At 49.6% G+C, this 23140-nt stretch overlaps 3 protein-coding genes across 3 annotated transcripts; all 3 read right to left on the bottom strand.

Annotated features, from left to right (window-relative positions):
- Positions 1-83: 83 nt before the first annotated feature.
- Positions 84-6338, bottom strand: proca (protein C (inactivator of coagulation factors Va and VIIIa), a). Its single transcript, XM_061693956.1, has 8 exons — positions 6263-6338; positions 6039-6196; positions 4261-4285; positions 4046-4156; positions 2559-2699; positions 2365-2483; positions 1144-1261; positions 84-661 (listed from the first exon to the last, which is right to left on the bottom strand). Exons 1-8 carry the CDS (start codon positions 6336-6338, stop codon positions 84-86), a joined length of 1326 nt encoding a protein of 441 aa, XP_061549940.1.
- Positions 6339-10338: 4000 nt separating this feature from the next.
- Positions 10339-15427, bottom strand: saga (S-antigen; retina and pineal gland (arrestin) a). Its single transcript, XM_061693967.1, has 16 exons — positions 15331-15427; positions 15200-15255; positions 14683-14743; positions 14567-14611; positions 14300-14499; positions 14157-14216; positions 13869-13936; positions 13654-13795; positions 13484-13568; positions 12611-12680; positions 12370-12507; positions 12229-12306; positions 11559-11573; positions 11367-11419; positions 11266-11275; positions 10339-10739 (listed from the first exon to the last, which is right to left on the bottom strand). The coding sequence occupies exons 2-16, from the start codon at positions 15245-15247 to the stop codon at positions 10613-10615; spliced, it is 1200 nt and encodes a 399-aa protein (XP_061549951.1). The 5' UTR covers positions 15248-15255; positions 15331-15427; the 3' UTR covers positions 10339-10612.
- A 1354-nt stretch (positions 15428-16781) lies between these two features.
- Positions 16782-19445, bottom strand: cldn15la (claudin 15-like a). Its single transcript, XM_061693972.1, has 5 exons — positions 19229-19445; positions 18180-18344; positions 17686-17767; positions 17500-17613; positions 16782-16866 (listed from the first exon to the last, which is right to left on the bottom strand). Exons 1-5 carry the CDS (start codon positions 19443-19445, stop codon positions 16782-16784), a joined length of 663 nt encoding a protein of 220 aa, XP_061549956.1.
- Between the last annotated feature and the right edge of the window lie 3695 nt (positions 19446-23140).

Below are 23140 nucleotides of genomic sequence, written 5' to 3'. Positions count from 1 at the left end.
CGTTCCGGTTCGGGTGAATCGCAATTCACAAAAAGAGGTGAACGCGCGCGTGTCGAGCGTAAACCAGTTTATTGAGGTGCACGTCAGGGTTCGGGCGGGTGCGCGCTCTTGTCCCAGTCCTGGCGCACGGCGTCGATCCACTCGTTGTAGTTGGACACTTTGGTGTAGATGCCCAGCTTGTCGAGGCGCCCGCAGCCCTCGCCCCACGACACCAGGCCCACCAGGAACCAGGCGCCGGCGTGCCGCGTCACCATGGGGCCGCCGCTGTCGCCCTCGCAGGCGTCCGCGCTCTGGCCCAGGACGCCGCCGCACAGCACGTTGCGCGAGATGTTGTGCGACATGCGGGCGGCGCACACGTCCCGGCTGACCAGCGGCACCCGGATCGCGTTGAGCGCCGAGCTGAAGCGCTGACTTTCCATGCTTTCCTTGCCCCAGCCCGTCACCACCGTCTGGGTCCCGTTGCGGTGGAGGACCCGCTCGGCCAGGCCGCGGCCCGGCAGGCACGCCGGCAGGATGTACTCGGAGAGGGGCGCCGGGCTCTCCAGGCGCAGGAGGGCGATGTCGTTGTCCACCGTGGCGCTGTCGTAGTCGGGGTGGGGGAAGGCCCTGCTGACTTTCAGCATCACCTCGGTGCCCTCGTCGCGGAAACGCTCGTAGTCGCCTGAGGGCGCCCGTCGCGCATTCAGTGTTCCGCTTCGCAAACGTTTCACAACAAGTCGCGCCCGAGGAAAGGATCGCGCTACGACCGGCGACATTCAAATGCGGGAGCGCAGTTGGCCTAAATATTTGTCAGATAGCAGACACGGGAAAAAGTCCGAATGTTGTGACACAAGCTACGGAAACAGTCGTAGACTGTTTTATGGAGAAAAAACGGAGTTGTGCTATTATTGGGGGAAACAGCACCCCGAGGTTTTCAGGAATAAAGTCGAAGCGTTAGGAAAAACAGTCCGCAGATTTGAAGTCATCGTAGTACATGAAAACATTTGTCATTTAGGAGAGAAGTGAAATCAAGAAAAGAAGCGTTCAAGTCGCCCGTCCTTTTTGGAAAAAGAATAGAAACGTCGCCCGCCAAACTGTCACCGCTGACACGTACTACGCTGTTAGTGTAAGCGGTGCGCGTGAGCGGAGATGCGGCGGACTCACCCAGTCGGACTCGGAAGCGCAGGTTGTTTTCCAGGCAGTGGGCGGCCGTCAGCACCCAGCTCCTGTCGATCAGAACGCCGCCGCAGTGGAAGCGGCCTTTGGCGTTCTGCAGCAGGACCTGCACGCCACAACGCCGGCCGCCTTGTCGTTACTCATTCGTTACGCGGCGCCGCCTTGACTTCCGCGTGAGCCGAGCTACGAGCCGTCGAACGGATGACGTTTGCGCCGGCCGGCTCGAGATACGAGCGCCGCACGGCGGCCGTGAACTCGACTCGAGTCGCGCTTCGGTATAGGAGCTTCGAAAAAGGAGCTTCGAGCCGTTTCACGCCACTCCCGGATGAAGTCGACTCAACAAAGACGACGACGACGACGACACGTCGGGAATTACTGCGGCTCTGCGTTGCGAGAGCCCCGTTAGCTGAACGCTAGCGTGTGCGGGGACACCACATTTACATGCTAAAGGTTAGCATCGGGAGGCATCGTTTTAGAACTGTGGAGCAACACATATAGACAGATAATCTAACAATACCCGCAGGCGTATGTTCTTTGTCCTCTACGAAGAACGACTCATATTTTAGCGTTTCGCTAACAGTAGTAGCGGAAGAAGATTCTTCTTCGTTTACGTCTGCGTGACTGTATAGATACGGTGCTGCGTCCTGGTGGCCGAGGCGGGCACAGCACATTGAATTGGATTGTAGGATTAAATCATGATGCGCAAACTGTTTCAGCCTTTATATTCTATTTCGTGATGTTATGACTGTGTTTTCATGAAGTACAATCTTACAAGGTCCGAATTTTCCTTCCCGAAAAATACAAACCAAAAGGTTTTGCTTTTTTGGGGGGCGGGAACACATCGATGGCATTTGCATTCATTTCAATGGGCAAAGATGATTTGAGAGGGTCACGTAACAAATTTAATGAAGTGAAAAATCTCTTACGATGATGATGATTATTCAATGGGTGCAGTTGTCGCTCTAACTGTTATTATTATTATCACTATGATTATGAAATGGGGACGGTTGTAAATCTAGTCTTATTCGGATGAAGTGGGGACATTTGTTATCATTGCTACTATTATGACTATGATTGAAGTGGGGCTGGTTTTAAGTCTATTCTTATTACGATGCTTAAACGGGGACATGAATATCGTGACTATTTTTCTCATCCGTCATCGCAAGTGAAGGCGGCGAGGCTGCGGCGTTGGCGCGCGCTCCGACTCACCTGCCAGGGACTCTCGCCCTTCTTGCCCACCTCCCCGCCCACCATCCAGGGCATGAGGCCGTCCACGGGCCCGGTGTAGGACGAGCGACCGATCAGCAGCTGCCCGCAAGACGCCGGCCCTGCGCGCACGCGACCGGACGCCGGTCAAGTCCGCTCCTTCGAGCCGATGTGGCGGTGGGTGTGCTTTTCCTGACCTTTGGGGACGCACTTCTTGGCGTCGTCGTGCAGTTTGTAGCCGGCGACGCAGCCGCACGTCCGCCTCGGGCCGTCCGCGCTCTCCGTGCATTCGTGCTCGCAGTCGCCGTTGTTCACGCTGCAGTTGGTCGCCGATCGAGCTGAGAGCAGCCGCGGCGCCGTCGTCGAGAAAACGGAATCGTCAGAATTCGAGCTGCAAACTCGTCTCAAAATCCGGACTTCCCTAATTGCATGAAGTACATCGATACTGAAGCCGTGCCGTCGCTAAAACAGTGGAATCGCAGGGAGCAGGGAACCCGGGAACTTCCGCTTCTCCGCGTTTTTGTCCATTCTCGATACAACATGTGAGGCCGCGGATGATATGAACTCAAATGATGAAATGTACACTGCGCTAATCAACTGATACAGCGGTTCGGCTTTTTGACAGAATAAACCGATGATCGCAGTTGCTGACGTTTGCGACCGTGATGTAAAATACAAAAACGGCTTCACGGGAGAAAGGTTTTAGTCCCGAAACATCGACGTGGGAACCAGCACACAATTCTCTTTCTTTTGGTTGTCAGTTTCCCGGTCAACCTCAAGCGGCACTGACCAATGAACAGCTTGAAGCTTTTTGATCTTATCTGTTCAACTGCACTCGTACAAAATCGTCATCGATCGAAGCCGTTTTTGGACCGGCTTCGGGGGGCGAAAATCATGCCAAAACAATTTGCGTACCAAAAAAAAAATGTCATCCCGTTTTCTCAATGTTTGCTGCAGATTTTGCATTTTGACACGCTATCGTTTTCGGGAAAATCGTGTCGGGAATGTCGAATGACCGCAAACGCAGTTGCTTCATCGTGCCGACTCCCCGATCGCTACGGAAGCATTTTGATAGCGCGTTTTAGGGACTAACTGGAGCCGCTGGATCAACATCGCTTTGTCGTTCTCGGAGACTCGGGACCGACGAATGATGGCGGACCGTCGAAGAGGTCCACGATCGGAAGTGGCCAATCCGACCTCACTCCGCATTTGGGGGAAATCTTGTCACGTGGCTAGCGACATGGAATTCACCCCAAACGGTGGAACTGCTTCAAACCGAAATCATCAAATTGGTGTCGGGACTCATTTTTCAAATGGGTGCGACTGGCCAAATTGAAAGACCAAAATGGCCGACTTCCTCTTCGATTCTTGAGACTTTTTTTGCGCCTTGCGTTATTATTGCGGCGTCCGCCCTATTTCGCGTTGAGCGGTGAAACCGGTGTCGGGGGTCATTTTTTCCCAACGTTCCGGCGGGCGCCACTCAGGGAGTTTTTTTGGGCCTGTCACGTTGGGAAAGCGTTTCAAAATACATCCACTTCCACCAGGATACACACACACACACACACACACGCGCGTTTTCACAAAAGCGCAAGAGTGAACATTGACTCCAAGAGGATGATATCATGATCCTCATAATAATCCTTTTTTACGATGGATTAGTATTGTCCTGCTGACTCGAACTCACCGTGGTCGCAGTACTTCCCCTCGTATCCGTGGTTACAGCTGCACACGTAAGCCTGCAGCATGTCCACGCACCTCCCGTGGACACACTGATTGGATTCACACTGGTTCCCGTCTGAGACGCACACACACGCACACGCACACGCACACACACGCACACAAGGCATCGCCTCCTTTCCCATAATGCTTTGCATCACTGGCCCTGTCTTCATGGCTCACCTCTGTACACCGTCCAGAACTCCAGCTGGAAAAAGCCAATGAGTCCATTTGTTCCAAGTGTTCCTGAATGCAACATTTACTACTTTTACACTTGTGTGTTTGAACTAGGGCTGGGCGATACTGCCTGCAAAAAAGGTTTTCTTTTGGAAGCCATATTATTATTGTTATTTCTTTATTTTTTTTATTTCAAACACAAATCTGATTTGAATCCATTTCTTCACCTTCACCGACAGAAAAAGAAAATCACAGTGAGATTTTTTAAGAGCGCTTTTTGCTCCCCCCCCCTTCTGGGATTGACTTTTGTTTTTCTTTCCTCAGCGTTTGCTTGCATTAACGTCCAAGAAATAATAGAAATAAGCATTTATTTCTTAACAGATCATGTGAAAAAAGTACAGTCGACGCATTCATGGTTCGTCATTCACGAACTCAGCTATTTCCAGATTTTTAGAGGTGAATGTTTTCTACCGTTGTGTCATGTCGTGAGTGTAAGCAGTGCGCACCAGCGGGACTGCGCCTTCCAAAAAAGGAATCACACACGGGTGAAAGAAACGGACACGTCTTTCCCCCTGACCCCGTGCGGCCCTCGGTTGAGCTTGGCGTTATTACAGAGTTCTTTCTTCGCACATTTTTTCATTCTATTTTTTGATTCTTATTTTTTTGCTTTGACTTGCAAGCGCAGACTTGACGTACGAGCGCTGTGTGGCGGCATTGAACTCAACTCGCTTTGCGAGAAGCAAAACTTTGGCGAATAATCAAAAAAGAGGCTCCAAGGGCTTTAGTGCTACTCTCAGCTGAAGTTTACTCCAAAGTTGAACAGAAAACAAAGCGCGAGTTACATTTTATGTTTTTAAAACAAGCACACTACGTTCAACGGCCCGCTAGCTTAATGCTAACACGCAATGCAGAACATCATAGACAGGCTAACGGTTAGCATCGATAGGTGCGATTTTTAGAACCCTTAAGAGGCAGGGGTGTCAAACTCATTTTTTGTCTCGGGCCGCCATGTAGTTATGATTTCGCTCAGAGGGCCGTGCGAACAGTGAAACCATATCGTCACCAAAACATATTATTACCATTACACAATTACACAAATTGAGGGATAACTAGTTTTGAAATAGTATTGCTTAAGTTACTGTGGAAGAAGGGTTTGGTCACAGAAAAATGCACTACCTCAACATTCTTGTTGATGACAATTTGACAATTTGGAATTTGGGTACAGATTTGAGCAAAAATCACGGACGTTGACCTTCGCGGGCCACCTAAAATGATGTGGCGGGCCGCATCTGGCCCCCGGGCCTTGGGTTTGACCCCTATGCTTTAAGCAATGGGTATTGAACACAAATGGTGGAACAACACATGTACACCGATAATACTGTAGTCACAGGCATATATTCTTTATCCTCTTCGGAAAATGACTAATACGACAGCAACTTAGTGAGTAGGAGTAGAAGTCTCTTTTTCTTGGTTTGTGTCTGCGTGACTGTGTCATACTGCCTCCCGGTGGCCAAGGCGGGCACACCAGAAGGAGCGGCACAATGAAATGAGTTGCAGCACGGAATCATAATGCTCCAACTGTTGGAAGCTTTGCATTCTGTTGAATGATGATGTTAGTTGAAGTCAGTGCAAAATGATGCCATGATGGCGTGCTATTTTTTGCTTCTTGAAAAAGACAAACACAAAATGTTCTGTTTTTCGGGGTTCGGCTGGAGCGGAATCATGGCTTTTCCGTTCCTTTTGGTGGGGAAAGGCGATTTGGTGACGGGCCGCGGCCTTCTTACCGTGGCCTCTCGGACCTTGAAGATCTCGCGCGCCTCCTCGAACTCGCACGTCTCCTCCACGCACTCTCGCTCCATGGACGGCTGCTTGAGCTCCTCCAGGAAGGAGTTGGCGCGGCGCGAGCGCAGCAGCATGTGAGCGTCCGGCGTCCGCGAGAACACTGCAGCGCAGCACAAGCACACGCCGCTTCAGTTCGCGCCGAGGCGCGCGTCCGCCGGGGACTCACCTGATAGGCTGAGGGCGGACGCCGCCCACATGGCGAGCGTCAGGCACGCGCAGACGGCCGGGCGGCGGCGGCGCATGTCCGTCGGAACCTGCGGCCAATCGCACGAGGCGCTCAGCGTTTGGACGACAAACGTGGCCGACCGGAAGTGACGGGCCGACAACCGATGCAGTTGACGCCACGCGACTGCCAAAAATGTTTATTACATTTTTTGGGGGACTATTCACGGTTGCTTAACGGGGAGATACGAGGCCTCTGATTGGACGGTAGAACCCTCTTTAAACTTTCAACCTTGCTGAAGCTTTATTGATGAAGCCCCTTAAAAAACATGTCGCTCTAACGAAGTACTCAACATCAAGAAATCTACATAAAGCATACAACCCAATCAATCATCAATAATGGGAATAATAATAATCACTAAAAATGGAAAGAATCACTTCTGATCCACTTTCGACCCAAATACACATTGGATCCACTTTCGTTCCAGATCATGTTCTCCTCCAACTTTCAACTTCTAGTTCACCATCAAACGCCATTCCATTTTTGAGACATTTTAAATCCAAATAAACTTCTGATTGACTTTCATACCGGATCAACTTCCAAACCAAATGAACACCTGTTCCGCTTTGTCATTCAAATCAACTTCTAGTCCACTTTCAACCCAAATCATTTTCTGCTCCTCTGTCATTCCAACTCAACATCGCATCCACATTCGACCCAAATAAAGACCGGCTCCCGGATCAGCGCAATGAAACTTCTGATCCGCTTTGAATTCAGCTCCACTCCTGAGCCGCGTTGAAACCAAATCAACTTGTGATCCACTTTCAACGCAAACGTTTCAACTGGAGTCTGAGGCTGTTCAAGAGTGACGGAGACAGAGAAGACGACTTCGTACTTGCTGGCGTTTGGATGTCTTTCGCTGGCGTTTCGCTGGCGTCTCGCTGGCGTCGGTGCGGCGGTCGTCGCGGTCTGCGTGTTTGTGGCGTGTAAATGAGTGACTCGCGATGTTTACTGCGAGTCCACAGTCTGCGGCCCCGCGCTGTCAACACACTGGCCCCCGACGCCCCCACTAAACAAGTGCAAATACTTCCATCTTCCGGGCGTCCGGTATTTTACTTGAGTATTTCTTTTTCGGACGACTGTTTACCTTTGCAACCGACTCGGGATGGGTCAAAATATTGATGAATTGATTTCTCCCCGCAATTCGAGATGAATTGAGAGAGTGCTGTAAAATGAATCGGTTCACCCTCTGGCCACTGGAGGGTGCAAAGATCTACATTTGCACACGAATCAATAGCCAGAAATGAAGGTGGAGATGTCCATCCATCCGTTTCCTTTACCGCTTCTCCCCACGCGGGTCGCGGGCTGCCGGAGCCCATCCCAGCTATCTTCGGGCGGGAGGCGCGGTACGCCCTGAACCGGTCGCCAGGCAATCGCAGGACACGCAGAAACCAACAACCGTTTGCACTCATCTTCACACCTACGGGCAATTTAGAGTCTTCAATGAACCTATCGTGCGTGTTTTCGGGATATGGGAGGAAACCCTAAGTGCCCGGAGAAAAGCCACCCAGGCACAGGGAGGACATGCAAACGCCACGCAGGCGGGGCCGGGATTTGAACCCCGGCCCCCGGAACTGTGAGGCAGATGTGCTAACCGGTCGCTCACCGTGCCGTGCCGGAGGTGGAGATGTGATATTGTTTAAAAAGAAATAATCATAAATAAAAAGAATTGGAATGATAGAAGCTAGCTGTTATGTCGTGTGCGTTAACATTAAAGCCAAGGCGCCACTGAATAGTTCACTGACCGGATGCCAGTTACTGAACAACAACCGTCATTCATTTCTTTATGGTTATGTTTTGTTCAATGATAATGCTTTTCGGAAATACTTGACCGTTTAATTTGAATCCCATTAAAATAAAATTAAATGTGTTTCGCCTGGTCCTTCATGTTTTCTTGAAAGAATTGTACCCATCTTACAAATTCTGTGTGTTTTCTAATTTACTAAATAAAAGTGGTGCTGTTAATTTCAAAATAAGAGCAAGTACATTTTAAAAAAAGGATTACGCGTTGAAATAAAGTGCTTAGCTAAAGAATCATTCTTTGAAAAAAAAAACTAACAATATACAGATACTTCATGTTTTGATCATATGGGTAGAAGCAAAATCATGCATTGTAAAAATGCATTATACATGGGTAGAAGGGTTTTCCAGAATTTTGAGGTCAACTTTGGGGGTGCGTGTTATACATGTAGCGGTTAATGTATGACATAGGAAATGTGCTTAATTTAGAAGGAAACGATGAGTTGGAAGCGGCGCCTGCGTCACTTCCGGGTTATCGTAATTTTAAATTACAGCGTTATAAATCAAGATATTTGATATATATGAGGGGCACCACGTCATATTTTTAACTTTAAGTTTAACTTGAGGCGAAATGACGACAAACCTTTTCAATCACTTTTATCGGAAGGTGGCTACATTTTAGAAACATTGAGTTCGAGACTTTCCAGAGGTTTCGTTCCGAACCCAAATACACACACAATCAATGAAAGTGGTGAATTTGATAAAAAAATTAATAATCAAATCTGTCTTGTCTTTCTGTCTTGTCTTAAGTGCTATCCCATTCTAAATCCATATGCTTTCATATAATGGTGGTCCACCCTTTGCAGCTGTAACAGCTTCAACTCTTGTGGGAAGGCCTTCAACAAGGTTTTGCAAAGAGATGATGGGTATTTTGGCCCCGTCTTCCAGGAGCACACTGATGATGTACGAGAAGGCCTGGCTCTCATTCTGTGCTCCAAATCAACCCAAAGGTCTTCTATCAGGTTGAGGTCTGGACTCTGTGAAGGCCAGTTAAGCTCACTCACACCAAACACTCTCTCATCCGTCCGTGTCTTTATGGAACTTGCTTTGTGCACTGGTGCACAGACATGTTGCAACAGGAAGGGGGAATCCCCAAACTGTTTGCCTGTTCAAAATCTCTTTGTATGCTGAAGCATTCAGACTTCCTGGAGTTCACTGGAGCTCAGGGGGGAATATTTTGGGACATTTCCAACTTTGTGGGAATAGTTTGGAGATGGCCCCTTCCTCTTCCAACATGACTACATCAGTGCACAAATCACGTTTCATAAAGACACGGATGAGAGTGTTTGATGTGGATGAACTTGACTGGCCTGCACAATCCTGACCTCAACCCGAAAGAACATTTTGGATGAATTAGAGCGGGACAGGGTGTGGCTTCAGGTGAAGGACACCCTGAGTAACGGCATGTGCACTGCAAAAGACAGCAGCAGCTCCTCCAGTGGGTACCCGCTGCACGCCGAAGCTTGCAGAGGAGCCGCTGAGGGCCGGCGCCCCCTTGAACGGCACCCGAACCTGGCAGGGGTTTACAGCCGGGAGGGGGCGGGGCCAAGTCATGTTGTTGTGTGATTTCTTTTTTCTTTTTTTTTTCTTTTCAGAGGTTTACATAAGTGACGTTCCTCCATAGCTGCCATGCTGATGTCGTCACTGAACTAGAGGAGGCTTAAATTCAAGCCTGTCATGTGTTCAAATGCTAAGCTACCTATTAGCATTAGCATGCTAGCACTAACATTAGTACGTTAGTCACGCCACCTATTAGTATTAGCACAATAGCGCCAATATCAAACTGCCTATTGCCCAAAGAACAAATGCTAAATTACCTTTGGGCATTAGCATCTTAGCGCAAACATTAGCACTTAAATCACACCATCTATTAGTATTAGCACATTAGCACCAACGCCGCCTATTGCTGTTAGCACATATGCTAAGTTACGCACAGGCCTTAGCATGTTAGCACAAACATTAGCACATTAGTCACGGCATCTATTAGCATTAGCCCATTAGCACCAATGTCAAACTGCCTATTGCCGTTAACATAAATGCTACACTACATTTGGGCATTATCAGGTCAGCAAAAACATGAGCACATCAGTCACTTCTGGTCTGTCATCCACCAAAACTGCCGAAGGAAGAAGCGAGTCGACCAGTAGCCACACGGTGGTGCTAGTGTGGCTACTGGTGGATTCACCTAGCTACCACGAAGAGGCTTCAGTCCAACAATGTGACGTGTCCAAGAGCTTTATTGGGCTTTTGTCATCAAAGGTGAACTCAAGGATAACAAATCCTAATCAACTGACAGGTATCATAACAGCTAATGCGCTAGCGGCATGCTAAAAATTGTAAAGCATTCATGTACTGTGCGTGTGCCTCTTTTGTTTGGGTGTCATCATGAAAACATTTACAAAAGACTTTGTCCTTTTTGTTATCATTCTAAAATCATTCTGTCAGATAGCATGGCTAATCCAACAGAAAACTCCCAGCAGCCTTAGCGCACCCTCAGTTTTCTTTGGGCACCATGTCGTCGCCGCCCGAAACGTTTCCTTCTTCGTCGTCGTCGTCGCCAAGCATTCCTCGAAGGTATGATCGCTTGAACTCCTGGAACACCAGCTCCTCCTCCATTTCACTTCACATACACACACGCATACATGCACGCTCAGATATGCCATTAGCGCTTGAGTGCCAACACCAACTTACCTACTGGCAATAGCATGTTAGTACAAATGCCCAAAACCCTATTGGCATTAGCACATTAGCATGAGCTTCAAATTTCATATTGGCAATAGCGTCTTAGCACATCCATCTATTCTCATGTTAGTTGGTCTGTCTATCGATTACTTTTAGCATGTTAGCGCCAATGTCAAACTGCCTATTGGCATAAGCATACAGGTGCAAACATTTGTTTTAACACATTGTAACACATTGGTGGCGACGTCTGTTAGGTATTAGCACATTAGCGGCAACATCAAACTGCCCATTGGTATTAGCATGTTAGCACAAACGGCAAACTACCCTTTAACACAATTCCTGAACTGTCTATGGGCATTAGCATGTAAGCACAAACATTAACACGTTAGTCACGGCATCTATTACGGGTTAGCATGTTAGCACATATGTCAAACTATTGTTCTGTAAAGTAAAAAAGAAGTCACCTCTCCTTGACTGGTGGCAACAACAGGAAGATGACAAGAAGAAGAGTTTGAGAGGTTTGTGATGTTTTGAGAAAGAAGACACTGCTGAGCGTGTTCCTGACCTGTGTCGGGTTTTGGGTGCATCAGTTTGAAGGGAAGCTCCACCGAAACCTCACTGACACGCAAACAAATCATCAACATTCAAAACAAACACTTTTGACTTGTCTGACACAAGCTACATGCTAAATGTCTGGCGGGTGTTTCTACACTTTATGTGGGTGTCAGCGGGTGTGTCTGTAGGCAGGTATACGCACCTTGAGCTCATCAAGCTGCCACCATGTCGAAATGAGAGCAGAAAAGAAAAGATAGACAACACCAGGTGTCTTTTTAAAGGAGACATTATGCATTTTTACTTCACAATTTTCCAGATCTTATGTCCTCCTATCGGGTTTACGTGATAAATTTGGTTGGAAATCTGGAAATGCCCAAAATGTCCTTAGTCCAACTATTCTAGTAGGTCTTTTCCACCTGGCATTTGAGCCGGTCGGATTTCTCTGATTGGATCGCTCATCTTGCCCGATTTAGATATGGAAAATGCACTTTCACTTTATTTGCGCCACATTTCTGTGCTCCTCCCACCTCGGTCCTCTTCGGCGGGTCGGCGGAGCACTCGCGTCCGGCAACAGGGTGCCGTGAGCCGCCACGACCAGCACGACACGTCAGTACGGCTACTTCCGTTGACATATTTTTTTATTTTTGAGCATCTGGGTGGGCCAGAATCCGTACATTTGCCCAACTGTGACATCACATCAGGCTAAATTGAGAAGGGCTAACCCACAGAAACACTTTTCAGAAACAGAGCGATTTAATTTCACACGTGACAGGTGAGCAGACACTTTTTTGGGGGGGGAAATGTATCTTGTCCTTGCTCACGTGTGTCTTTTTGAGTTTTGTGAGCTGAGGTTGTGCCGGCGGGATACTGACCCTCCGATGACGAGCTTGACCGTCACCCTGTAGGACACCATGATGCCCAGAACCTCCTTCAGGATACCCGGCTTGATGCTGGAACCACATGTTAGCGTTAGCATTAGTGTCGCATGATTGATCTGTTTTCTCAGCGCTCACATGCTGGACGACGCCAGGTTGGTGTCTTCGTGCTTGAGTTTCCCGTCCAGGGCGATGCCCCGTCTCTCCCTGTTGTTGGCCAGCAGGGGGAGCAGCAAGATGTCTTTTTGGAGCGTGGCCCCTGCAGACACCGAATCCCTGAAGAACAACAAAACCTCAGAACTTCAACACCTTACTCAAACCTCACGTCAAAAGCTAGCGGTAGCATTGTCGAGCTACGATTAGCCTCGTCGCCACTCACCCTTCGTGGATGGCGATGCATTTGACGTAGCAGTCGTTGGAGTACAGCACCACTGTGGCCACCTGATCCACTGCAGATGATGACAACATTAATGGTAAAGGCGAACTCAATAACTGACAGGTAACCACCCTTCAGTTTAGGTACCAGACAGGGCACATGAGTAGGGCACCTAAAGGGGTGGAGCCAGACACAATGCAGTGTGCTGATTGGCGGGCAGTTGGTTGATTGGTGACTTACACTGTTGCCATACTATGATGTCATGCTATGACGTTAGCGACGAATGCAGCACTATGCTGTCGCCCAACGTTGCCGTGTTACATTGTCTCGCGACGAAGTCATGCCATTATGTCATAGTAAGTACTATTCAACAGTGTGATGTCGCGCTATGTCGTCGAGCTATGGCTCCTTGCTACGACGTCATGCTATGACATCATGTTGTGATGCCAGGGTCGTTGTTAAAGGGAAGAGGAAGTTGTTGTTTGTCATCCCAGGTCAACGGGCCAGGTCATCAAGCAAGGTTGTCACACTACGTCGACTCGCAACGTTGTCGGGCTACATTGTCTCACTACGTTGTCTTGCTACACTGTCACGCTTTGTTGTCTCGCTACACTGTCTGGCTACATTGTCAGGCTATGTTGTCTCACTACGTTGTCATCAAGCTAGGGTGTCATGCTACGTTGTCAAACTACATTGTCACACTAGGCTGTCACGCTAAGTCGTCATGCCATTATGTCATAGTAAGTACTATTCAACAGTGTGATGTCGCGCTATGTCGTCGTCGTCGAGCTACGGCTCCTTGCTACGACGTCATGCTACGACATCAAGTTGTGATGCCAGGGTCTTTGTTAAAGGAAAGAGGAAGTCACGATGTACCAGAGACGACCACGTTCTTGACATTCTTGCTGGAGTTGTTGACCACGTCGAGGTGCAGCCTCATGGTCTCGCCATGGTAGAAAATCTGCACACAGGCAACGGCAGGAAGTCACCTGAGGGCGCAGCGTCACTGTGGCAACAGTGACACGCCCCCCCCCCCCCCCCCCCACCTCTTTGTCCAGCCGGGCCGTCACGTGCAGCGGCTTGTCCGACACGGAGAAGTCTCGTGAGATTTCCATAGAGGGCGGCGCCGCCCCCGTCTCGGTCTCGGGGGCGTACTGCACCTTCCTGATCATCAGCTTCACCGAGCTCCTGGAGGACAAGGACCACATGGGGATCGGGCCACAGCGTGGATTGGCTTACGCGGACTCGGCGCCAACGTTACCGTTTGCGGATTTTGGCGTCCTGACTCTCAGCGCTGAAGACTTTCACCTCAAACTCCACGGCGCATTGCTAACCAGACAAAAGACGAAACGGGTTGTGGGATGCGGCGGCAGGAACCCAAGGAATCGGGAGGCAGTGTGGCGGCTCAGCCGCAGGATTGTGAGATGTGCTTGCCCAAATGTAGATACAGACACTCACCCTCACACGCACACACCCACACTCACACACATGCACACACACGTGTGGCAATTGTGTCTTGTGCTGGCTGAACAGGAAGTTGCGGCATCACCTTGCCGACGTCGTGCGATGCCGGCTGCATGGCCACCGAACACGGAAGGTTGTCGGGGAACTGTGACACGACAAATCACATGTCGTGTTCAGGGTTAGCGTTATCGGCCTGACGGGAGTTGTGTTTTCACCGGGGGGCGGCACCTCGAAGAAGAACGGGTACGCGTCGTCCCCTAGCTTGCGCAGCAATTTGGCCTGCGTGCGGGTGTGGACGCCCTGCTCCCGGTCCTGCAGCGGCGGGTACACCTGGCGGGTGGACAGGTAGAGCTCGCGACGGAAGGCGATGCCCATCACGTCCATGTCGTCGCGGCCGTAGCGGAAGGTGCACGACAGCGTGACGAACACTAGAGGGCGAGAGACGGCACGGTCGCGAGGGCGCCCGACGCGACGGACGCTATGCGACGGGCTCACCTTTCCTCCCCTGCAGGGCCTCGCGGTCGATCGCGATGACGCCATCTAGCGGGGAGACAGCGCCGGCGGGGTTAGCATTCCCGACGCTAGGCGGCTCGGCGGCAATATGGCCTTACCCACTGGATCCACAGAGTCCACGCGGTCCACAAAGTCCCGCCTCCCCATGTACACGCCCACCTGAAGACCACCACACCACATTGATGACATCTTCCTCCTGTCATCCATTGATCATCTCTTCATTCATTCATCCAGACATTATCCATCCATCAATCCATCCATCTGCTAACTAGCCATTCATTCATCATCCATCCATATATTCATTTATTCAACTGTCCAGCCATCCTTCTATCATCAATGTATTCATTCATCCATCCATCAGTTAATTGATTCATCTCGCTAGCCATCATCATGTAATCATCTGTCCATTTGTTATTCATTCATTCATTCAGTCTATGGCTCACCCATCTATCATCCAGCATCATCTGTCCATCCACCTGTTACCTAGCCATTCACCCATCTACCACGAATGCATTCATTCATCTCTCATCCATCCATCCATGTGCGATGGATGACGACATGTTGGCGCGTTGTGGGGCGGCATGCGCTGATGTTAGCGTGTTAGCGTGAGCTGACCGACTTGTCCTTGCAGATCTTCTTGAAGACGACGTTCTTGGGGCTCATGACGCCGCCTGCCGAGCCCAGAAGACAAACAGGAAGTTGTCACCGTCACCCCGGGGGTCACTCCCGAGTCGCCGCCGACTCACCTGGACCGAGACGAGGATGAGGATGAAGATGAAGACGAGGAGGACGACCGAGTGCGATGGTGGACGTGGGCGTCGTCTCTATATGTAAACACGCGCTGTCCGTCACAGGCTTTCTCCTTCAAAACAGCCAATCGGGTGGCACGCCTGTGAACTGTCGCCACGGTGACCGTGCCCAGGCTGGCCGCGCCCACTGCCACTTACGTGAATGAACAGATTTGAAAGTGTTCCTACGACGTCAGCACAACCAATCAGATTAGTGTGGCCGTCTGCGCGCGTGTGACTTTGTTAGCGTGTGCAACCTTCTATTAGTGTGTGTGTGAGCGCGCGCGCGCTTCTGTGTGAGTGTCTTTGACATGTTTGCATGCCAGGAGGCGATATTATGGGATGTCTCAAACATGATGATGAATTGTGTTCATTCTGATATTTCTGCTTTGAGTGTTTTTTGTTGTGGTCATAGAGTGTCAATCGCACAGGCGCACCCTAACCCCCAGCGCTTGAGGTCAGCCCACATATCGTTTGCTGTCAGACGTTTGTCCAGACCAAAGCTAACCCTAATTTGACTCAAATTTCATCCGACTTGGTGGACCTTTAGCGGTTTGTCTCAGGACAAAGTTTACCAGTAACACGCTCAAAAACGGAGAGAAAATAAAATGAAAGGTCAAATGAAAGGCCTTAATGGGGGCTGAAGTATATTCTCACTGGATGCTGTAGTAACCCAAAAAAGGGCTGTTTTGTTTCAAACATGAACAAACCCAACTCGTGTGTAAGAAATATCCATCCTTCCATCCATCCATCCATTTATCCATCTTCATTCCGTCCTTCCTTCTATCATCTATCCTTCCCTCCTTCTGTCCTTCCTTCTCTCCATCCCTTCTGGGCCCCCGTTTTCCGTTCCAGCTCCCTGAATATTCCTAAATCGACTGCAATACTCCCTTAAAGTGACGTAAATACTTCTCAGAGACTTCTGAAAGAGACTTGTCACAAGTTCCTGAAATCCTCGCTCATCTCCTGAAATCGTCTGATCTTCTGGCCGGCGACTTTTGCCGATGCATTCGAGAGTAGCTCAGACAAACGTGTTACGACATGTTGATAAGAAGGATTTGAAGTGTTTTAAGGGCTTCAGAAGTGTGGAGGACAGGACGGACAGATGAACTCGAAAGAGAGAAACTGATCTTCCAAACACTGCAAAAGCCCCGCCCCCCGTCGCGTCGCATGAGCGAAAACGTGACCACCTTTTGTCCCGGTCAGCAGCTCAGAAGCGACGCGAAACCTGGATTACGTCCGGCATCGTCATCATCATCGGGATTACTTGCCAGATTACAATAAACACGCGCGCGCGCGCACGCAGTCAAAAAGACAAAGAAAAGAGTTGCTTTATTTTGCTCATACAAACACGATTGGATCACATAAGAACAACAAGCCGTCGCCAACAAACGTGACGACGCGCGCGTTCACACGTACGCTCTGGCCGCGTCCGCCTCTGACTTGGCCGCCGCCTTGTAGACCTTCGGCGGTGGGCCGTTGCCGTAGAAACCGCTGAAAACGACACAAATGTCATGTCGACAAAATGGGAAGAGAAATAAAATCCCACTTTTGGAAACCTCGAATCTTGCGAAAAAACTCATTTGAAACCGTAACCTTGTCTTGAAATCCTACTTTGAAACCTTAACCCCGTTCTTTACTGCTAGTCCTGTGTTGAAACCCTAACCTGGTCTTAAAACCTTAAATTGAAACACCAACCCTGTCTTCAAACCCTAATTTAACCCTGTTTTGAAACCATAATTTGAAACCCTATTCTGTTTTAAAGCCCTAATTTAAAACTCCAACCATGCCTTGAAGCCCTAATTTAAAACACTAAACCCATTTTGAACCCACATTTGAAACCCTACCCTCTCTCGATACCCTACTTTCAAACCGTACTGATCTCTTTATACCCTAATTTGAAACCCTACCCCTGTTTTGAAACCCTAACCTTGTCTTGAAACTTTAATTTGAAACCTTAACCCTCTTGTGTAACCCTAATTTGAAACGCTACCCCCGTCTGTCTCGTAACCATAATTGGAAAGCCCATCCTATTTTAAAACCTTCAAACTCTAACCATGTCTCGAAACCCTAATTTAAAACACCAAACCCGTCTGGAAAGCCTCGGCCGTCCGTTTTGCGTCGTACCTTTTCTGTTTGCCGGCCGACGCCCTCCGGCAGGCGGTGCACAGCAAGCCGCCCCCCAGCAGCGAGAGGCTGGCGGCGCCCCACGCCAGGTAGAGGCCCACGCCCAGCTCGAACCTGCAAACACGCGCGTCGCGCAGTCAACGTGCGCGCTCAAAACGGCCGACGGCGTTTGCGTGCCGAACTGACTTGACGCCGACGTAGAGCGGGTTGTAGAAGTCCTGCACCACCATGCTGGCGTACCACGACGCCGCCGTCATGCAGCAGAGACCTGAAAGCGCAAAAAGGCACGCCGGCGTTTGAAAGCGCTCCACCGTGTTTGGAGACCAGGTCAACTTGCGGGTGGCGCGACGTCACCGGCGACCGCTGCGCTCGACTAAAACCGGGTTTGGGTCGGCGGAGAGTTCCCACTCAGTGACGGTGTGAATGTGAGCGCGAGCGTTTGTCTGTGTCAATATGCGCCCTGCGACTGACTGGCGACCGGTTCAGGGCGTAGTCCGCCTTTCGCCCGAAGTCAGCTGGGATCGACACACGCAAAGTTTCATAATTCACAAAACGAGTTTTAACGTTTCATAGATGCAATTTTTACCGCCCTCCAAACTAGTTTCTGGCTGTCGTTGCCCATTTTGGCGTGTGAGGATTTTTGCCTGTGAAGACTTTTGAGCGCGCAGATGTCGACTCACCGGCCAGCATACTCAGGACGCCTCCGGCGACGGCCATCTTGGCCTTGGAGGCGTCTCCGGCCGATCCGATCTTGATGCACTTGAGTCCCAGCAGAGAAACAATCATGGACGCCAAACCCAGCAGCAGCGACACGATCATCAGGGCGCGACACGCCTGAACGTGACCTGAGGCCAAAACAAACAAACAAACAAACAAACACGACACATTAACGAGAAAAAGACTACAGGACGAGAGACAACTAGCTCAACTACGACAAGAAATGAAGGTGAGCTGAGAATACAGATGTTAGATCTTAGAAGGCGACGTGGCTAGATGAAATGAAGGAGAAAAGAAGAATGAAGACAAAGGAGGAGGGTGAAAGAAGAGAAAAACAGAAGACGGCGCTAACGAGGGCAGTTAATGATTGACTCTTATCACCGTTTACGAGCTGCCACGCAAAGCGGCAGGAAGGCGCGCTGACGCTAACGCTAACGCTAAGCCTTTCCTCTTGTCGCATCTTACGACAGCAACCGAAACGAACGCGAACTTGATCGTCGTCCTCTTCGAAAAGCAGCGGCTCATCTGGAGGCCGAGCGGTGGCGAGAAATGTCGCCAATCGCTGTTACCTGAAGGCTAAAAAAGAAGAGGATGAAGGCTCAAGGAAAATGTTCTCCACCGTCCTGCCGGCAATCGGGCTCTTCACTTGATCGGCTGAAGAAGGAGAAAGGTGCGAAAACGTCACAACCCCTGTGATCGAAAGAAGGGCAGCGAGGCTCGAGAACAACAACATGAAGGCTAAAGAAGGAGAGAAAGAAGGCGAATTGAAGGCTAACACACAACGTTTCTGGAAGGACAGTCTAAAGAAGAATAGATCAGGGCTAAAGGAAGTAGAAATGAAGGCTACAAGAGGAGAACTGAAAGTTCAAGAAGAGATGAAAAAAACTTGAATTGAAGGCTCCAGGCAAATGTTCTCTTCACTCCAGCGGCCGGAGGAGAAGGTGGACGAGCCGAGCCGAGCCGAGCCGAGCCGAGCCGAGGGAGACGACCAAACGATTAGCCGCGCACGTACCGGGCAGCGACAGCAAGGACTCGAAGTCTCGACATTCGGCGATGCCGGCGCTGTTCTCGGCGCACGAGTGCCACAGGTTCTCGAACTGCCGCTGCGAGATGATGACGCTGCCCGACACGGTGGAAATCTTCCAGTAGTCGTTAGCCAGCGCCGCGCCCGTCACCAGCCAGCTGATCGCGCACATCACGAAGCCCGTCGCCTCCACCGCCGTCGACATTTTCGCACCCAAAGAACGAGTCTGCCAGGGACGATCCCGCCCAATGTCGTCGGCGTGTTGGCGCAAGAAGACTTTGTCCTCTGACGGGGCCATAAAGCGGCGCGCCGCCCTCGGCGCACGTCGACGCTCAAAGGAGCGTAAAGAAGACCATCGAGGAGAACCGAGGTTGAAGAAGCAGACAATGAAGGCCAACAGAAGACGTGAATTACAGCTAAAACTGAAAATGTGGCCATAGCTGCCAACACTAAAAGACAAGTATGTTAGGATGTTTTTGTTTTGTGTTATGAACAAATGATTTGTGGCTTTGTTCTCTCTTAATAGTACAGTCAGTCTTTGACGACGTATCCTGTCTCATGTTGTCTTTTACTGCTTTTTTACATCATGGCCAGGGGACCACAGATGAAAACGAGCCTTCCGGCTAGTTCGGGCTTTGTGTACTTCATGTGTTTTATGAAATTGCATTGTCCCCTTTCAAATAAACCGATTGATAAGAAGAAGAAGAAGAAGAAGAAGAAGAAGAAGAAGAAGAAGGAGGAGCAGGATGTGGGTAAAGCCAAGGTGCAAGAAGAAGAAAATGAACAGAGGAAGAAATGAAGGCCGATGAGGACAGCCAACACGAAAGGCCCGAGAAAAGGTGGATGACGACTCAACAAGAAGCGCTTGAAGGCTACGCTTAGAAGACAACGAAGGCTTAGGAAGGAGGCTAAAAGGCGGCCGGCAGAGGAAGGACGAAGGCGAAAGAAGCCGCGGAAGGCTGAAAAAGAAATGAGCAAATCCTTTCACCTCCACCGAACGCGACCGTTTTGGGGCCACGTTCAGGAACCGCCGATTTCATCGACTTCAACTCAACTTTATTTCGAGAACAGCAGAACATCAAACCGAAACTACAAGACATCATCATTGATACGATGATCAGTAATAATGTCGTAAATCATCGAATGTGTTTTCCAATGAATTATACAAAAAGAAGAAACATCAATCAACATGTGACTGAATAAGTTGAACGAATACAAGAAAAGAAATAAAAATACCAAGAATAACTCATAATAATTTCAGGGTCGTCCTTATATGGCGGACGACCATATAAGGACGTCCCGACGAACGAATGGAAACATCGAGTCGTCATCACAACTTCTTCTTCCTCATTTGCGTGCGTCCGCGCGTGTTTTATAGTTTTATAGCCAGTCAGAGTCAATGTTTGATCACCGGCACCACAGTTCAAAGTTCAACGCAAATGTGATCCAAATGACGCCAACAAACGATCACACGCGCACACAAACGAGTGAAAAACGACAACGCGGCGAAACCCGGCGAGGCCACGAAAACGACGACGACGGCAGGAAAGCCGACAGAGTCAAGAAAGAAGGCTAGAAAAGCGAAATAAGAAATGAAGGTGAAAGAGGAAAAATCAAGTCTCAACAAGCATAAAACCGAGGTCGAAGTTCGAGAAATGAAGCCGAAAGGAATGGCAGCGAAAGAAGATTCACAGATTTTTTTGGACGCACTTAAATCGTACTTATAATCACTACAACGCGGGAATTTTGCCCGAGTCATTTTTTGCACGCGGGCTACGTGGAGGGAAACAGCCGCGGGCTCGACTGAACAAACGCCAGCAAAATCCGGGAGACGCGCATTCGGCAAAACGGGTGGAAGCGCTACCTCGCGGGACGGCGAAGGGCGCCGTGACCAAGCGGCCGGAGGAACTTTAAACAGCTTCGATGTCTTTTTTCAACACAAGATGTCACCACAGAGCCACCAAAGATGACAACAGTCCATGTTTAGCCTTCCTTCATGTTTGCATAAACAAATGATATACATATATTCACTTTTTGTCACCAGCTATAAAGAAGAAAAGTTCAGGTTCAAACAATCGTGTCACCAACCCGTCGTCACGCCCGTTAGCTTAGCATACACGGGAAGGCCGCTAACCCGTTTCCAGGGATCGGTCACGTGACCTTCCGCACCCATCGGATAAAAACAAGCGCACGTCCCGTCGTTTGCTACAAGTGACGTCGAGGCCAGGCCCCGCTTTTCAAAGTCACACGCATTCGGTCACGGACGCTACACTACTGTAGAATGTGAGGATGGCAACGCCGAGTGGACAAAAATAGTTCCTGCGCCTCGCATGCATATATTCTCACAGTATAAAATAGAAATAACTCAACTAATGTGTGGGTGCCACTTTGTGGATTTCATTTATCGCGCGGGTTACGTTTCAGAACCCCCTGAGGCATTGCTGCGTTTGAAATTTGGAAGACGTCACACAGCCAAACAAAAATGGCACATAAAGTGGATACACACAACATGGAACTGTTGTGCCTGTCACTGTACGTCGCTGGCATAGATACACGGGTGGATAAAATTGTTGGTGGCCCACAGAGATCACAGAAATAACTTGAATTGGACTAAAGCAAGAATAAATCCAAATGTCATGAAAATTCACCGATGAAAATCAGACATGGCTTTGGGATTGTGGTTCAACAGAATTCTTTTAAAAAAAATCAAAAAAACTCATGAAACATGCCTGGACAAAAATGATGGTACCCCGAGAAACGATGGAAAATCATTTATTCAAACGACGTGTGTCCTCTTCAAACTTGTAATCAGTCAAGGGTGACAAGTCACCACGGTGCTGTTTGGCGACATGCTGTGCGCCACACTAAACATGGACCAGAGGAAGCGAGGAGAACATTAGAGACAAGGCTGTTGAAGGTAAAGGTCTTAAGACCATCTCCAAGCAGCTTGATGTTCCTGTGGCTACTACTTCTTCTTATCCCTTCGGCTCGTCCCTTTCGGGGGTCGCCACAGCGCGTCCTCCTTTTTTCCCATGAGAGCCTCTCTCTCTCTCCTGCGTCCTCCTCTCCAACACCAACTGCCCTCACGACATCCCTCGACCTTCTCTTTGGTCTTCCTCTCGCTCTCTCGCCTGGCTGCTCCATCCTCATCATCCTTCTACCAATATTCTCACTATTTCTCCACCGGACGTGTCCGAACCGTCCAAGTCTGCTCTCTCTAACTTTGTCTCCAAAACATCGAACCTCGGCCGTCCCTCCGATGAGCTCGTTTCTAATTTGATCCGACCCGGTCACTCCGAGAGCGAACCTCAACATCTTCGTTTCCGCCACCTCCGGCTCTGCTTCCTGTTGTCTCTTCAGCGTCTCTAATCCGGCCTCGCCACTGTTTTATAAACTTTGCCCTTCGTCCTAGCGGAGACTCTTCTGTCACATAACCCCACCTGACACCTTCCTCCACCCGTTCCAACCCTCTTGGACCCGTTTCTTCACTTCCTGACCACACTCACCTTTGCTCTGGACGGTTGACCCCAAGTATTTCAAGTCCTCCACCCTTGCTATCTCTTCTCCCTGTGGCCTCAGTCTTCCCCCACCACCCTTCTCATCCAGTCACATATATTCTGTTTTACTTCCGGCTCATCTTCATTCCTCTGCTTTCCAGTGAATGCCTCCATCTTTCTAACTGTTCCTCCACCTGCTCCCTGCTTTCACTGCAGACCACAATGCCATCTGCAAGCATCACGGTCTACGGGGATTCCAGTCTAACCTCATCTGTCAGCCTATCCATCACCACTGCAAACAGGAAGGGGCTCATGGCCGATCCCTGATGCAGTCCCACCTCCACCTTAAATTCGTCTGTCACACCTACAGCGCACCTCACCGCTGTTCTGCTGCCCTCATACA

Source organism: Phycodurus eques, chromosome 13, assembly GCF_024500275.1.
Source record: "Phycodurus eques isolate BA_2022a chromosome 13, UOR_Pequ_1.1, whole genome shotgun sequence".
Lineage (NCBI taxonomy): Eukaryota > Metazoa > Chordata > Actinopteri > Syngnathiformes > Syngnathidae > Phycodurus > Phycodurus eques.
This window is presented reverse-complemented; position numbering and strand designations above follow the sequence as displayed.

Bases quoted from the DNA above. Each gene is read 5' to 3' on its own strand.
- proca (XM_061693956.1), bottom strand. From the start codon at position 6,338: ATGCGCCGCCGCCGCCCGGCCGTCTGCGCGTGCCTGACGCTCGCCATG. The intron at 4,157-4,260 runs GTGAGCCATGAA...TGTGCGTCTCAG, and splicing joins GTTCTGGACGGTGTACAGAG to ACGGGAACCAGTGTGAATCC. The intron at 1,262-2,364 runs GTGAGTCGGAGC...TGTGGCGTGCAG, and splicing joins AGGGCGAGAGTCCCTGGCAG to GTCCTGCTGCAGAACGCCAA.
- saga (XM_061693967.1), bottom strand. From the start codon at position 15,247: ATGAGCCCCAAGAACGTCGTCTTCAAGAAGATCTGCAAGGACAAGTCG. The intron at 14,500-14,566 runs GTGAGCCCGTCG...CTCGCCCTCTAG, and splicing joins GGCCCTGCAGGGGAGGAAAG to TGTTCGTCACGCTGTCGTGC. The intron at 12,508-12,610 runs GTGAGTGGCGAC...GTTGTTCTTCAG, and splicing joins TGCATCGCCATCCACGAAGG to GGATTCGGTGTCTGCAGGGG.
- cldn15la (XM_061693972.1), bottom strand. From the start codon at position 19,445: ATGTCGACGGCGGTGGAGGCGACGGGCTTCGTGATGTGCGCGATCAGC. The intron at 18,345-19,228 runs GTACGTGCGCGG...TTTTGGCCTCAG, and splicing joins GTCCTTGCTGTCGCTGCCCG to GTCACGTTCAGGCGTGTCGC. The intron at 17,614-17,685 runs GTCAGTTCGGCA...GCGTGTTTGCAG, and splicing joins CCGCTCTACGTCGGCGTCAA to GTTCGAGCTGGGCGTGGGCC.